At 33.0% G+C, this 14959-nt stretch overlaps 1 protein-coding gene across 2 annotated transcripts; it reads left to right on the top strand.

Annotated features, from left to right (window-relative positions):
• Positions 1-1006: 1006 nt before the first annotated feature.
• Positions 1007-5419, top strand: LOC111994215 (zinc finger A20 and AN1 domain-containing stress-associated protein 8). Of its 2 annotated transcripts, XM_024026092.2 has the most exons (4): positions 1019-1100; positions 1313-1346; positions 1543-1593; positions 4654-5419. In XM_024026092.2, exon 4 carries the CDS (start codon positions 4669-4671, stop codon positions 5206-5208), a length of 540 nt encoding a protein of 179 aa, XP_023881860.2. In that variant the 5' UTR covers positions 1019-1100; positions 1313-1346; positions 1543-1593; positions 4654-4668; the 3' UTR covers positions 5209-5419. The 2 variants fall into 2 exon arrangements, with proteins under 2 accessions (XP_023881859.2, XP_023881860.2); XM_024026091.2 differs by lacking the exon at positions 1543-1593 and having other exon boundaries at positions 1007-1100.
• Positions 5420-14959: the final 9540 nt, after the last annotated feature.

Below are 14959 nucleotides of genomic sequence, written 5' to 3' on the forward strand. Positions count from 1 at the left end.
ATATATATATACTAACTCTAATATTGGTCTTGAAAAAATAAGTTGAAATCAAACATGAAAAAACAAATTATAACTTACAAAATAATTCTATATTAATCAAATTTTTTGTTCAATAAATCAAGTACTTTTTTATTATATTAATAAATATTTTGGAAGTTAATTTTTTTAAAGAAAGTTTTAACCTATGGCGTCCGTTCCTAATAATACTTATTATCATCAGACTAAGACACCAATCAATTTTTGGTGTAAGCAGGGATTGAATCCCAGATTTCTTATTTAACCATCAGAAATTTTACCAAGTGAGTTAACTAGAACCTACTTTTAGAAGATAAATTGTCTTCAATATTTTATCTCTCAAACCAAAATTTTGGCTCTACCACTATTAGTTAGTGTTTTTACTTATTAGTTTAAATCCCACAGTTAATGAGTAGCATTAAAACCATATCTTCCTAATATGAAGTGCATTGAAAAATAATAATCATATGGTTTTTTTTTTTTTTTTTGGTTGAGAATGCAATGTTTCAAATTTATAACGCAAATAATTACTCTTAATCATCAAGCTAAGATACTAATAAATTTGTTGTGTAGATAAAGATCAAACCCGAAATCCTTTATTCAACAACAGGAGAAATATATTATTATCATACAATTTTTTTAATAGATTCTTAAATAAAAAAATCTAGGAATGTTGCTACCACCACCACCCCTTCACCAACAACAAACAACTCTCCCCTCAACACGCCACGTGTCTCACACCTATTCTGTGACTCACACAAAACAACAACAAAAAAAATAAAAAAAAAATTCATGGAACTCCAACACGCCAGTTCTAGAGAGTTTTGACTCCCTAACCCAAAGGTCAAACAAAAAAACAATCGCCTCACTCACATTAACTGCTCCGTCACGAACCAATAAAAATCATCCACGTGTTATCATCCACAAAAATATCTACCGCACACGAACATAACCCCTTTCTCTCTCTCTCTCTCTCTCTCTCTCTCTCTCTCTCACATTGCGGCTATAAATAGCAATCTCGATCTTTTCTTTCTAAATTCTTCTCTCTCTGACACACACAGCTCTCCTTTCCTCTTCGCTTTAGGGTTTCTCTCTCTCTGATTTATTTATTTCTATTTTTTAATTTTAAATTCAAATATATATATATATATATATGTATGTATTTTTATTTGATTTTTGATGCGAATGTTTTTTTTTTTTTAAATTCAAAAAATTTATATATATATATATATGTATATGTATATATTTTTATTTGATTTTTGATGCGAATGTTTTTTTTTCTTTTCTTAATTTGCAGGGGGAGCTAAGAAAGAAAATCTGTGTGTGAACAGGTCAGAGTTCTGTTCCTTTTTAATGTTTTATGTTTTTTAATGTAATTGGTTTTGTTTGTGTTCTTTGTTGTTTAGGCTGTGTTTGTTTCCTAGGAATTTTTATTGTTTTTATTATTTTGGGGTTTGCCTAGGTTGAAATATCTGGAGAATTATGTGGGTTTTTGAAATATTTTTGTTGTTGTTGATAATTTGATAGTTAGGGGAGCTGAGATTCGGGCCTCGACGGCTTCGTTTGAAACACTAGAAGGTGCCAGTTGAGCTAGCTTTTATGTTTTTGATGATGTATAGAAAGAGCCACAAGGATTGTTATTACACATATATGTCTGTGTATATTTTATAAGGAGCCATTTGAGCCAGCTTTTTTTCTTTTATGGGAACTTATTTGATGTGTACAAAGAGACACAAGGATTGTTATTACATACCCAGTGTACAAAGCTCCCACTTTTGCATGGTTTGGGGAAAGAGGATAGAGATAAATTTATGGGTGTATTGATTTTGTTGTAAAATTCGATAAAAATATGATCTTGGGTGAGGATGGAGATAAAAACATTAAAAGAAAAAGGTGGAAGCTTTATGTCTGAAAGCATGTTGTAATAGTGAATATTGCAAATAAAGAGCTGACATCACTAACCTTAACTAGATGAGTTGTAATTAAGGTTGTGGTCAAAGATGGGAGAGATCTGAGTTGATGTTAAAGTGAATAAAGCCGAGATTAGTGAAAGGTACCATAGAGTTGATTTAGAGTAATATGTAACTCAAAAAAGAACAATAATTGATGATTTGTTTAATTTTTGGGAAGTTGTCATGTCGAAAGTGGTGGTTTTTAGTAGGTGATGGCTGAGTAGTCATTAATTAGAGCTAGGCTAGTCTTATATGGGGATTGAGATGGAAGAGGCATGTTTTGCTTAACCATAATTAATGTTATTTTTCTGAATTATTGTTAACTTGCAGTACGAGAAAGTATTTTAAAGACAATTAAACAAGTTTTGTATGAAAGTTGTCGTGGTTCTTTGGTTTTTTTTTTTTAATCATTGAAGACCTTCTGTCTTCCAGTTTAATCTGAGGTGTTTTCTTTAGTTGACTTGGCATTCGTGGATATTTTCTTTTGCATAACTTTGGCCATGTATTAGTGAAGGGAGGTGTGGGTGTTATCTTCTGGATGTCGTTGGTTTTGTATCTTCATGGGTCTTGGCTGGTAGTTTTAGCTAAAGAGATTTCTTCAGTTGAGCCAGGCAGGGGCTTTTGGGTGTTTTTTTTTTTGTTGAGCTGCTTTACAGGAGTGGCTCTGTGTGTATTCTTTACATTTTATTTTCCAAGTTTTTCCTGTAAAATCTAAATCATGGTCACCTTAAAGGCCCCAAATAGCTGCTACTAGGCAAATCCTTAAAAAAAAAAAAAAAAAGGCGTGTATGCATCCACTGGGTTTTGAACCTGTGAACTCGCCCTTCACCTAGGTCCCAGACTGTAGAAGAAATTACCATTTGAGCTAGAGTTTTTTGGTTACCACTAGAAAAGTCCTGTAATCTAAGGCTTAATACTTTCAACCTGTCCAATCAAAACTTTTCCCTTTTTATTCCTATCCCATCTACAGTTGGAGTCTCTCTTCAGTCCTTCCCCTATATCGATTCTAGGCCCACCTTGTAATCTTTGATATTATGGGCTATCCTACGTGAATTGAGTTGATGAACATTCTAACTGTGATAAGTCTGTCCTGGCCATAAACATTAATGGGCCAATGAACTCCGACTTAAATGACACATCCTCCTCTCACAAGAATGGGTAGAGGGTGAGATCATGGATTTTCAAAACCTACAAACATCCATAAAAGCATGGAAATTTAGAGGAGGGGAAAAAGGAACATGGTAGACCTCTATTAAGAAGATATACTAGTAGATCCTATATGGGAGATTCATTAATCATTGAGGAAGGTGTATAGAGGAGGCCTGCATTTGCTGAGTTTGAATTCCTGTTTAGGAGAACTAAATTCAATATGAAGAGGAGAAGAAATGAAGTAAATGGCAAAATTTAGCCACTTGTGTCTCTCCTTTGATAAGGACGCTAGGGCAATTAGCCCTTCTAAACTTGAGAGAAAGAAAGAAAAGGGGAGGCGCGGGGGTGTGCCGGGGGGAGGAGAACCCTAGAATGCACCTCTTGCTGCGTTGTAGAAGAGGTGGAGAAATAAAGCTTCTTATTTTCTTTTGTGGATTTGGATTTTGCTCCTTGTGCGTTCTACTTTTGTTGAAAGGTATTTCTTTTATTAGAATTCTGTGTTTAGGATTTCATGTTGGTGATCTGTTTTTGTATTTTTGATTAAAAAATAAAACTGCTGAATATCATATTTACTAGTTGCTGCATTCTTGTTTATTTATAATGAAATTGCTCTGTCAAACAATAAGATGTTTTGTTCTCTTTGTGTTCTTGTTCTATCCACCTTTTCCTTTTGTTTACATTGGGGTGGTGGGGATGGTGATTGTAGATTTGATCTATCTTCATTTGTTGTTGAATCAACATTTATCTCTTGTGCTGGATAGAATTTTATTAGGACTTGCTAATGGATTGGAAGTTGATTTTTAATGTTGGTATATTCATACTAAAATGCTTGCCTTGTGCTCCTAGGATTAATTGTTTTTGTCATGAAGGTATCTTGTTTTACTGGTTAAGGATTCATATAAATTTTGGATAATGTCTCTAACCAATCATGGAAAGGGGGTAAGTTTGAAAATATTCTGTGCATTGTGCTGCGTCTCACTAAAATGGATATCCTAGGTAACTAATTTATACTGTTGCATATTCTAAGTTCACATCTTCATGTACCAATGTATATTATTGGGTGACCAAGGAGTCCATGTCTCTTTCATTGCATCTTAGGTCTGGATAAGAGTTCGCTAGCCATACATTTCTTGTGTCGTTAGTCTTTTTTTCTAAATCTTATCATGATTGTAGTTCCTGTTGGTAGAAAGGGAAAAACTTGTGATTTGTTGTATTCTTTACAATTTGATTTGACCTACTATACTCTAGGAAGCACAGATACGGGTACAGGTACGGTACAACAACATGAGAAATTTCTGAAAAATTATAACATAAAACGGCTAATACGACACCGGTATGACACAGATATGATACCCTAATTGAAGTGTCCATGCTTCCTAGATTATACTGTGTTTGCATGTATCTCCTGTCTGTGCATAATCAAATATGCCCTGTGTTTGTGTTTGCACATGGGCACATTCATCTTTATGCTGTGCATGTTTGTTCTTGGAAAGTGTGAACATGTCATGGTTGAAAACTTACAGTACTGATGCTGCAGGGAACTTTTAAGAAAATGGATCACAACGAGACGGGATGCCAGGCACCTCCTGAAGCACCTAAGCTTTGTGCCAACAACTGTGGCTTCTTCGGAAGTGCAGCAACCATGAACTTGTGTTCCAAGTGCCACAAGGACTTGGTTTTGAAGCAGGAACAAGCTAAACTTGCAGCATCTTCTGTTGAGAGTATTGTGAGTGGCAGCTCTAGCTCCAACACAAAGGAGCCTGCTGTTGCTGCTGCTGCTGCTGCTGTTGCTGCTGTAGAGCTGCCGGCTGGTTCACTGGAGTCCATGGTCATATCAACTGAAGCATCCTCTACTTCGTCATTGAATGTGAAGGGTGAGGAAAAGGTGAAGGAAGGTCCAAATAGGTGCAACACTTGCAGGAAACGTGTTGGTCTGACAGGTTTCAACTGTAGGTGTGGAAATCTTTTCTGTGCCGTTCATCGGTACTCAGATAAGCATGAATGCCCCTATGATTATCGGGCTGCTGGTCAGGATGCTATAGCAAAAGCCAACCCTGTTGTCAAAGCCGAAAAGCTAGATACCAAAATCTAGTGGTATGTCTCTGGAACAATCTGTGAGGCATCTATTAAGTTAAATCTTGTCTGTTGGTGTCCTGTGTTATAAATGGCTGGAAGCATGTGAGGACATCTTGCCTAAGAAATTACACCTTATGATCCGACTTGTGTGATGATGTGTACTGCTTGGCTCTGCTATGTGATGCTTGTTTGTGCTGGTTTATTGGAATGTGGTTAGTTTCTAATTTTGTCCATTTGTTTCAAATTCTCTTACTCTGGATGTGATTTATGTACATTGTTCTCGCAGAAGTGAAACCACATGTTTATGATTTTTCCCCCCCTAAATAAAGGAAGGTGAGAAGGAGCAGTCGGGCTACCCTATTTGGGCGTGATCATGGTAGCTCCTCTTACTGTTGGGGAACTAATGCCTGAGAGGGGCCTTGACAAGGACTGGGAGCCGCAAGTGCTCCCTTGAGTAAGTTGAGCCAGTGCCTGATCTCAGCTCCACCTAGAGCACTAATTTCATGTGGTGGGAGAGGATAGCTTACCCTTTCGTTTTTACTCCCATTGTAAATCCATGGGGCTTGATGGTTACACCGCACGGTTTCTCAACCTCTAGACTTCCCATAAAGTGCTCTCAACTTTGCTTCTTATTTCTAATGGTGGGAATTTTTTTTTAGGTACCTTATACATGGTGTGCGTTGACACACAGAAACATATGTACCAAATTAGTGGTATGTATAGTTATTTAGCCAGAAGAAGACATTCCAACCTTTTTTTCCCCCTTCTTTTCACATGGGCTGAGCAGATTGGAGCTGAACTTTTGATTTGGAAATGAATTAAAAAACAAGGGGATAATGTGATTTTGATGTTAGAACGGTATTAGATTAGGAAAATAATAATATTAATAATAATCAAAGTCTTAGTCTCAAAAATTTTGGGTTGGTTATGGATATTAAACAAATGAATTTGGATTGGTCATATGTATGAAGACATTAGATTAGCATAAATCACATTCTGCTTCCTATGTTTTTAGGTGTGATTTGTGTAACTGAGTAAAAATTGGCATGGGGTGTGTTATTGGGGTAAAAGTTTTGGAGAAAATTTGAGTCTTCCAAGCACATTCCGGGAGCTGGTTTTGTTGTGCTGGTCAAACACTAAAAACAAAAAAAGTGAGTCACCAAATGACTGTGATTGGTGCAAGGAAAGCTAGCTTTGTTCAAATCATCCTTCCCTTCTTCTCCGACAAAAGTCATTCATTAGAATTTAGAAAAAGGGAAAAAGCTCCTCCGACCAAACTCACTAGTATATTTATTATTTTTTTCCAAAAAAAGGAAAAGATAATGGAAAAAAAGAAGTGTGATTAGTGGTATAAGGAAAAGCTCAAGGCAAAGAAAATATTCTTGTGACAACTATATTCCTTAGGCTAATTTCAAAAAGAAGAGTGATTAGTGCTAGGAAAGCTCATGTCTGGAGAAATGTCTCCATAGGCTGCATGTGCTTAAGCAATGCCTAGGTGCTAGAATCTATAAATATATTGTGAGTTAAAAACAATGCAAAAATGGGGCAGGAGGAAAAAAAAAGTTTTTTTTTTCTTTCTTCTTCTCTCTCTCTCTCTAATTTCCTTGAAGAATAACCTTGAAAAACAATCCACAGAAAATTGATTGATTTTAGGACCCCTACCCTAGGGAAGAAAAGGGAAAAATCATTGTATTACTAAAGTTGGTAGAGAGAGATGGTTTCATTTGAGTGGGTTTATTCTCACCTCAAAAGATAATATATGCCTTTTTAAAGTACAATTGTACTTTTTACATAATAAACAAAAATAAATAAAACAAGCTGAAAAGAATAAGCTTATCTGAATAGAGAAGAAAAATCAATATTACTTATTAGGAAGGACAACATTTGGCACAATGTATATTACTTGCAAGTTAATCTCTTTTATCTAGCATTATTAGTTTATAAAAATGAAAAAAAAAAACATGATTTTACCTATGTAAAATATATTAAATCATTGGAATATTGATCTGAAACATTTAAAGCAAATATTTGAAAAAACATGAAGCTGATGCTATATAGAAAAATAGCATATATTAAACATACTTAAAAATAATAATCATATAATATATATATATATATATATATATATAAATCTCTTTTTTGTCTAAAAACAATATATATATATATATATATTTATTTATATATATATATATAAAACCGCAAGTGTGGCAATTGAGTTATGGCTTTAAGAGATGGCATTTGCTTATGTCTATCTCTAAACCTCCCTGCAGTGGAAATTGAGCTTGATGCCAAACTCGTTTTTAATCTCTTAAGAAAGGAGGATGGCAGCTTGAATGGGAATGATACCATTGTGGCAGATTGTAAGGAGGGACTCTGACAAATCCCTATGGTCAGAATTCAACATTGTTACCATGAAGCCAATAGATGTATTGATGCTCTTGCCCAATGGGGGATCCATAATTTCTTGAGTTGATTCCAACAATCAAAAAGAATTTTGGTGTTTTGAAAATCTTTGACAAGATTTTTTAAATTGGGCATGGTAAAGGTTTCTTTTTGAACAATATTCATGGCTAACTTCAATGAAATTCTGAATGAAGGAAAATCAACATTCAAATTTTTGAATGAAGGAAAATCAACATTCAACTTTATAGTTTTGTCACCAAAGCTTTTGCATGGGTTCAAGGAATGTAGGAATATAAGTAAGGTGAGGGACAACCTTAGGATAGTTGCTATTAGTTAGGGAAAATGAGGATAATGGAGGAGAGGGTTGAAAGTTGTAACTATGAGAATGAAGATAGTGTAAGCATTAACCCATATATATATATATATATATATTCAATTGAAGTTGGGAAAAAAAAAATCCCAACATTCTTATTAACCTACCTAGCGTGCGTGCAAACCATCATGTACCATACAAGATACTTTAACAAAGTTTTTTTTTTTTTGGATGTAACTGATTTATCACTCTTATAAATGATTTCTTGTGAATACTAAATTGTTTTTCTTCTTCTTCTTCTTCTTCTTCTTCTTAAATATGGTTTTTGTTATGTATGGTCCCCAATTTTAAGGGAGTGCAAGTGAGTAAAAGGTCACCAAATGTTTGAAGTTTAATCTAGACGCTACTAAGATTTTAATAAATTAAATGTAAGATTTTAATTTTAATAACATTGATAGAAGGAACACATCGAAATATTATAAAGTCAAGTTATGTTAAAAGACTCATTCTTCAAATCGGATGAAATTAAGTTTTTAGGTTGTTTAAGGAAGTCAAGTGGAGTATTATCTCACTATTTTCAGTAGAATGAGATGTACTAACATCAAGAATCTCGCGATCCACCGCCTTATTCAAGGATAAACTTAAATGCAATCCCAAATTTAGATGGCTTAAATAATATAGTAACCTTAATATTTCTTCTTTTATAAATTTTTAACTATATATATATATATATATATAAAATTGGCATGGAAGTAGGCTGCGGTGGTTGAATTGTTCTATACAAGGAAGAAAGGTGGCGACTTATACTGACTTTCCAACTTGGGATGTGGGACCCACTACATTTTTTTTTTAATGGAAAGGGCCCACTTGCACAACTCATCCTAGGCTTAGGCTGATGAAAGTGAACACCACATAGTGGCTCACTCTTGTGTGGGCCCACCCACAATGTTCATCCGCCACGTACGGCCACGGCAGCATTTAGGAGAATCAGAACCGTTGATCTAGTCTAAATCTAATCTAATTCCCACCACCTAGTTTTGACTTTTAGCAACATCACATCCTAATCCCATAGAGTATGGACCCAGTCAAGTGGGTGGACCCTGCACCGACCGTCCAATCCATTATCTCTATCCAGTCTCTTGTTTAGCCGCGTAGATAGTTCCAAGTGAAACAAATTGGGGCCAATCGGCCCAATATCAATGAACCACTTTTTTAATATTATAATTTACAAAAACAATTTTTTTTTTTTTTTTTTTTTTGTTGGTAAGAACCAATTCTATTACTACCATGTGATTAAAGTTTTCTATTTTTTGGTAAATAAAAAACGTTGAAGGAGAGAGAGTGTCGTCTCTTATGTAGGTGTTTCCACACGTGGGTCAGAGACGCCACATATGTGAGTGTTTCTACATGTGAGTCAAAGTCGCCAGACACAAGAGTGTTTTAAACCTTTAAATTTAGGCTTGCCCATCCCACCTATTGGTGAGACTCAAACACAAACGCTTATGGCAAGGAATTTAAGCTCATACGACTCCATTGATAAACTTCGGTAATTGATATTAATGTATGCTTTTGACCTTTTAAATATTTAATTTTAGTCCTTAGATATTGTTATGATGTAATAAAAAGGGACATGGTTTTAGCGTATTAAATTACCTCATATTTAGTTTATGTGGTATTTATCAATCATTTCATTAATAGGTCAGATTATTAAAATCCAACTTTTAAATTTGAGAGACTATAATAAAAATCACTTGTAAATTACAATTTGATATTGATATATTAATTTGTAAGATCTAATAATAAATTCTACTGAGCTATCAACACTTCAATATATGAATTACAAGTGATTACATGTTTTATGCATAACATTAGTGATTTTTTTTTCTTCAACTATATGTGTGTATATATATATATATATATCAACATTGGTTTGCATTTTACCATTTTACGGCAAGATACATTGTCACATTTATGGCAATACCATGCTCAAGAAACCAATCCATCTAGAAACCTTAAAATGACTTAAATCTTAAATAAAGGAATGAGAACAACCCTTGTGGTTAAACTCACTCCAGTAATTAGTCAATTTCTCTATTCAAATACACGATAAAGAGTTCTAGAAACTCACGTTCGGGAAAAAAAAAATCATTTAAATGGGAACAATCTTGCATTTTATCAATTAAACTTATTTGTATTGCTTTCACATTTGTTCATTTATCTATCAAAACGCAAGATTTTTCTTTCATTTAACAATCTTTCTTTCCGCTAAGTAAAATCCAACCAATCAAAACAAAATTAAAAATATTATTGACACAACTCCTAAGATTGATGACATTAAAACTTCAAATCCGTACCCTTTTATTATTTTTTGCATACAATTTCATTAAATAATTTGGAGCTCAAGTATTTGAGAATCAAGTTTTAAGGAGTAACTCGAGATTAGTCTCGAATTCCATTGAGAAAAAAGTTTGGTTAATTTTTTTTTTAAAAGTTTATAGAACTCAAGTTTCAAAAAATCAATTATTTTTACATTAAAGACCTATTTGGTAGAATATTTTAGCAACATATTTTCAGTTTTTAAACAACATTACACTTATTTTCACATACTTTTTTACCCATACATATTTTAAAAAAATACAAATAATATTACTCAAACTATTCTACTAAATAGGCCCTAAAACTTGTTGCAAATAAAATTACTTAATAAAAATAATTCTTAAATACACTCAAAATCATCGACGTAAAGCAACATTTTTCTTTAGCACTAGTGAGTTTTCAACTTGGAGCAACATAGCATGTGTATGTGTTAAAGTCGTAAGTCGTTTACTATGGTCAGTTCAAAGGATACGATAAATCACGCGCAGGACATTGAAATGACAGGTTGAAGAGAAAGCAGAGCCACGTGTAAATTACACGTGTACGTCACGGCGATTAAGAGAGCGACCGGTAAAGAAAACGATAGGGTGGCCGATGATGCGGTCTGGTCTGGTCTGGTCAGATAGGGCGGCTTAAAAGGCTCAGACCGTCAATATTGCCATTTCACTATGTGTCCTCATTTCATACTTCCCATTTCCCATTTTGCCCCTCTTCTCTTACCACCCAAAATATACTAATTTTTTTTTTCTGCTTTGCTCATTCATGTCGTACCACACCCACGTTAATAATATACTAACACATGCTTTAAAATAATTTTAATATTAATAATATCTTTCAATGGAATGGAAGATAAAATCATCGACGTAAAGCAACATTTTTCTTTAGCACTAGTGAGTTTTCAACTTGGAGCAACATAGCATGTGTATGTGTTAAAGTCGTAAGTCGTTTACTATGGTCAGTTCAAAGGATACGATAAATCACGCGCAGGACATTGAAATGACAGGTTGAAGAGAAAGCAGAGCCACGTGTAAATTACACGTGTACGTCACGGCGATTAAGAGAGCGACCGGTAAAGAAAACGATAGGGTGGCCGATGATGCGGTCTGGTCTGGTCTGGTCAGATAGGGCGGCTTAAAAGGCTCAGACCGTCAATATTGCCATTTCACTATGTGTCCTCATTTCATACTTCCCATTTCCCATTTTGCCCCTCTTCTCTTACCACCCAAAATATACTAATTTTTTTTTTCTGCTTTGCTCATTCATGTCGTACCACACCCACGTTAATAATATACTAACACATGCTTTAAAATAATTTTAATATTAATAATATCTTTCAATGGAATGGAAGAAACTATTATTTATTGTTTACTATGGAGAGTTTGTAACACAATCTTATTTTACCGCTAAGGGTGACCGTCTAATGGTAGGAGTCTCTTGAATTATCACTCTTACAAATTTGAGAGTTATGGTTCGAGTTATGACATTTCAGTTTAAAATGTTGTGCCTACATGGATAGTCCCAAACAGCTTTAATGGTCTCATACTATAAAATTTAGATTTAAATTGGTCAAGAAAATGATACCGTGGCATATGAGCCATTTTTTAGTTATTAAAAAAAACAATCTTATCTTATTTATAACTTAAAAAAAGAAAATCAAGATTATTTTATTAAAATAGCGGAAATTGTACAAACTACATTAAATTTCCAACTAACGTGTTAAGCTATAACTACATTAGAGATAACTTGAGGTATAGAGTTTAAAACAAATCCTCCAAAAAAAAAAAAATAAATAAAATAAAATAAAATAAAATAAAACAAACAAATCAGCCAGCTTGTTCGATAAAGACCAGATTGCTAAATAGTAGACTGCACTATTTACTTTTCTTGGAACCCAGTTAAATTGTATATTCTGAGAGAGATTTGTCAACCTAATTGTATTAGCAATCAAAACGGCAATTCTCCATGAATGGCCTCCACACAAACTTTAGCATCACTTTCCATAATTATATAGTAGACGTCTAGCTTCAAGGCTCGTTGAGTTGCCCAATTGATGGTTTCAGCTTCGGCTTGAAGTGGGATAATGGTTTCCACCCTTTTGGTTAGCAAAAATCAATATTCCTCTCCAATTTCTAGCCACAAGAGCCATATAATAACTGTTTTGATTGACTGTAGCATCACAATTTATCTTAATGACTCTTTGCTCTAACTTGGACCATCTTATCTTACATCAGCTAAACTGGTAAAGTCTCTGATGATTGAATAAGAGATTTAGGGTTCAATTTCCGTCTACACCAAAAATTAATTGGTGTTTTGATCTGATGATAAAGAGCTATCATCAGGAGTGAATGCCATATGTTGAAACTCTGTCTTTCAAAAAAAAAAAAAAACAATCTTTTGTTCGATTGGGGACATACAATTGTTGTATTAAGTGGATTTAAAAGACATGTTGTAAATTTATAGTCCCAGTTTTATTTACTACATTATTGATTTATGAGATTATCGAATGTCTTATGGTCATGAATATAAAGCTATGCATGCATGTCAGCACACCCACAGTAATGTAAGGTTGTTTTGTTTACGGGGTTTTGTGTTAGCTTTTTGTCACTTTTAACTTATTGCTAGAAAAGTATGGAGATATAGTGTGATATACTGATATTACAGATTATATCCAGTTTCAGATGCTTTGCTAACCAAACAGAAAAAGATTAGGGTGTGATGAAACTTGATAGACATAAAAGGAAAGATCCCATCACTTTATGTACAGCTTAAAGTATTCGGATGTTTATGGTATAACCCTAAACAAAAACAAAAACAAAAACAGAAATTAAAAAAAAGAAAAAAAAAAAAGGAAAAGATTGAGTTTGTTTATACTTTATTGCAATATGGAGACAACAGGATTCCAAATGCATTTTCTATAGCATAAAACATAAAATATTTTGAAACTCACTATCAAAAATAAAATATGTTCAACTTGTTTCTAAATTGGATCGTTCTGAAGATTTCATTGCACTATGCAATGATGAACTTACACATATGATACCACCAGCAAGCACCAACTCCAACTATAAGATAAGATCGCTTGTGTATTAAGCTGACTAGATTTTTCACCTTTCATGTTGTTTCTGCCCAAGAAATTTTGTCAAGTCTCTTACCTACTTAATAATTTATCATAAATTTTGTTACTTGAGCAATGCATAAATAATATGCATTAACGAGGAAAAAAAAAAATCAACAAGTACGTACGAATCCAAGTAAGAAAAAGAAGAAAGAAAGAAATAGAAAAGGTGATTACCCGTAGTTCTTATTAATTATTCAGCCAGAAAAGAAAAAAAAAGTTGATTACTATATTTACTGCCACGTTTACTTTTTCTTTTTCTTTTTTTATTTTTTCAAACGAAAGGTGAGCCTAATATCTTATTAACAAAACGTGACTATAAAAAAATAAAAAGAAAAAGAAAAAAAAGCAACTTCAATTAATCTGATGATGGCTTACCTTTTTTTAATGTTTATTTTAACCATTATATAATTAAAAAGAGTATGTTGTTTATTTTTAAATGAAGACATGATTTGTGAACTAAATGTGTACAAGATCACGCTTTGTTTTAATGATTAAAAGGGAATAATTTTCTATAAATTAAGGTCTCCTCTAACCAATTTCTTAAAAGCATAGTTTAAGAAATATTCTCAAATGCATATTTTTTTTAAAGACAACAAAAAATAATACCCCGTAACTTATTAATGGTTCATTAAATCTTTTCTTTCTATTTTGGTACAATTTGGCTTTACATTTTAAAATAGATAAAAAAAATATAATGTTCACCTTAAATTTTAGGTGTTAACAAAGCTTTTTGATAGAAATGAAGGAGACACCCTGATTAAAGTAAGCTAGCAGGTCCAGTTCATCTTGAAAAACTATGTCTCAACAGTGGCAATTTACACCTCAGACCCAAATATGAAAGAAAAATCCTATCAAGAATTTTGTCTCAATTTAATTTTAAAAAATAAAACATTAAATACATTTAACTTGTAAAAGTTAGAGGCAATTGTTAGCAAATTCATTTAATTATAATGGAGGATGGGAAGGAAATTATATAATACATTTATAAAAAAAAAAAATAGTACTAAGGTTATATGGAAATATAACTTTGTCACATCTATAAGTGATTCATGTCACATTAAACAGTAAATTTTTTGAACTTTGTCAATTGTCATATTTATTGGTAATTCATGTCACATTAAGCAATAATTCTAATGTGTACATAAAATCTAAGAGTGTGTTTGGGAAGTGATTAAACCCATAGCTTGTTAACAAATACTACTTCATGAGACACTAGACAATAACTTGAGGGTGGTATCATATCTTAAAAGGAAAAATCATAAACATTACAAACATGCTAATAAACATGATAGGTGATACCACAACCACATAATAAATAAATAAATAAATGTAGAATTTTTTTTTTTTTAAATTCCTGATTACACATTAGTTTAAAATTTTGGACTTAAATACTAACATTTGTAATCTCACTAACATGACTCAACTCTAAAAACATTGAAAGTGACATTCAATTAGGATTAATTTAATCGATACACTTATGAGTAATATATAGTAATTAGCAAAAAAAATATATATATATATATATATATGTGGGGGATAAAAGGGTCAAGCCCAAGT

Source organism: Quercus suber, unplaced genomic scaffold (genome assembly GCF_002906115.3).
Source record: "Quercus suber isolate HL8 unplaced genomic scaffold, Cork oak 2.0 scaffold_154, whole genome shotgun sequence".
Lineage (NCBI taxonomy): Eukaryota > Viridiplantae > Streptophyta > Magnoliopsida > Fagales > Fagaceae > Quercus > Quercus suber.

Bases quoted from the DNA above. Each gene is read 5' to 3' on its own strand.
- LOC111994215 (XM_024026091.2), top strand. From the start codon at position 4,669: ATGGATCACAACGAGACGGGATGCCAGGCACCTCCTGAAGCACCTAAG.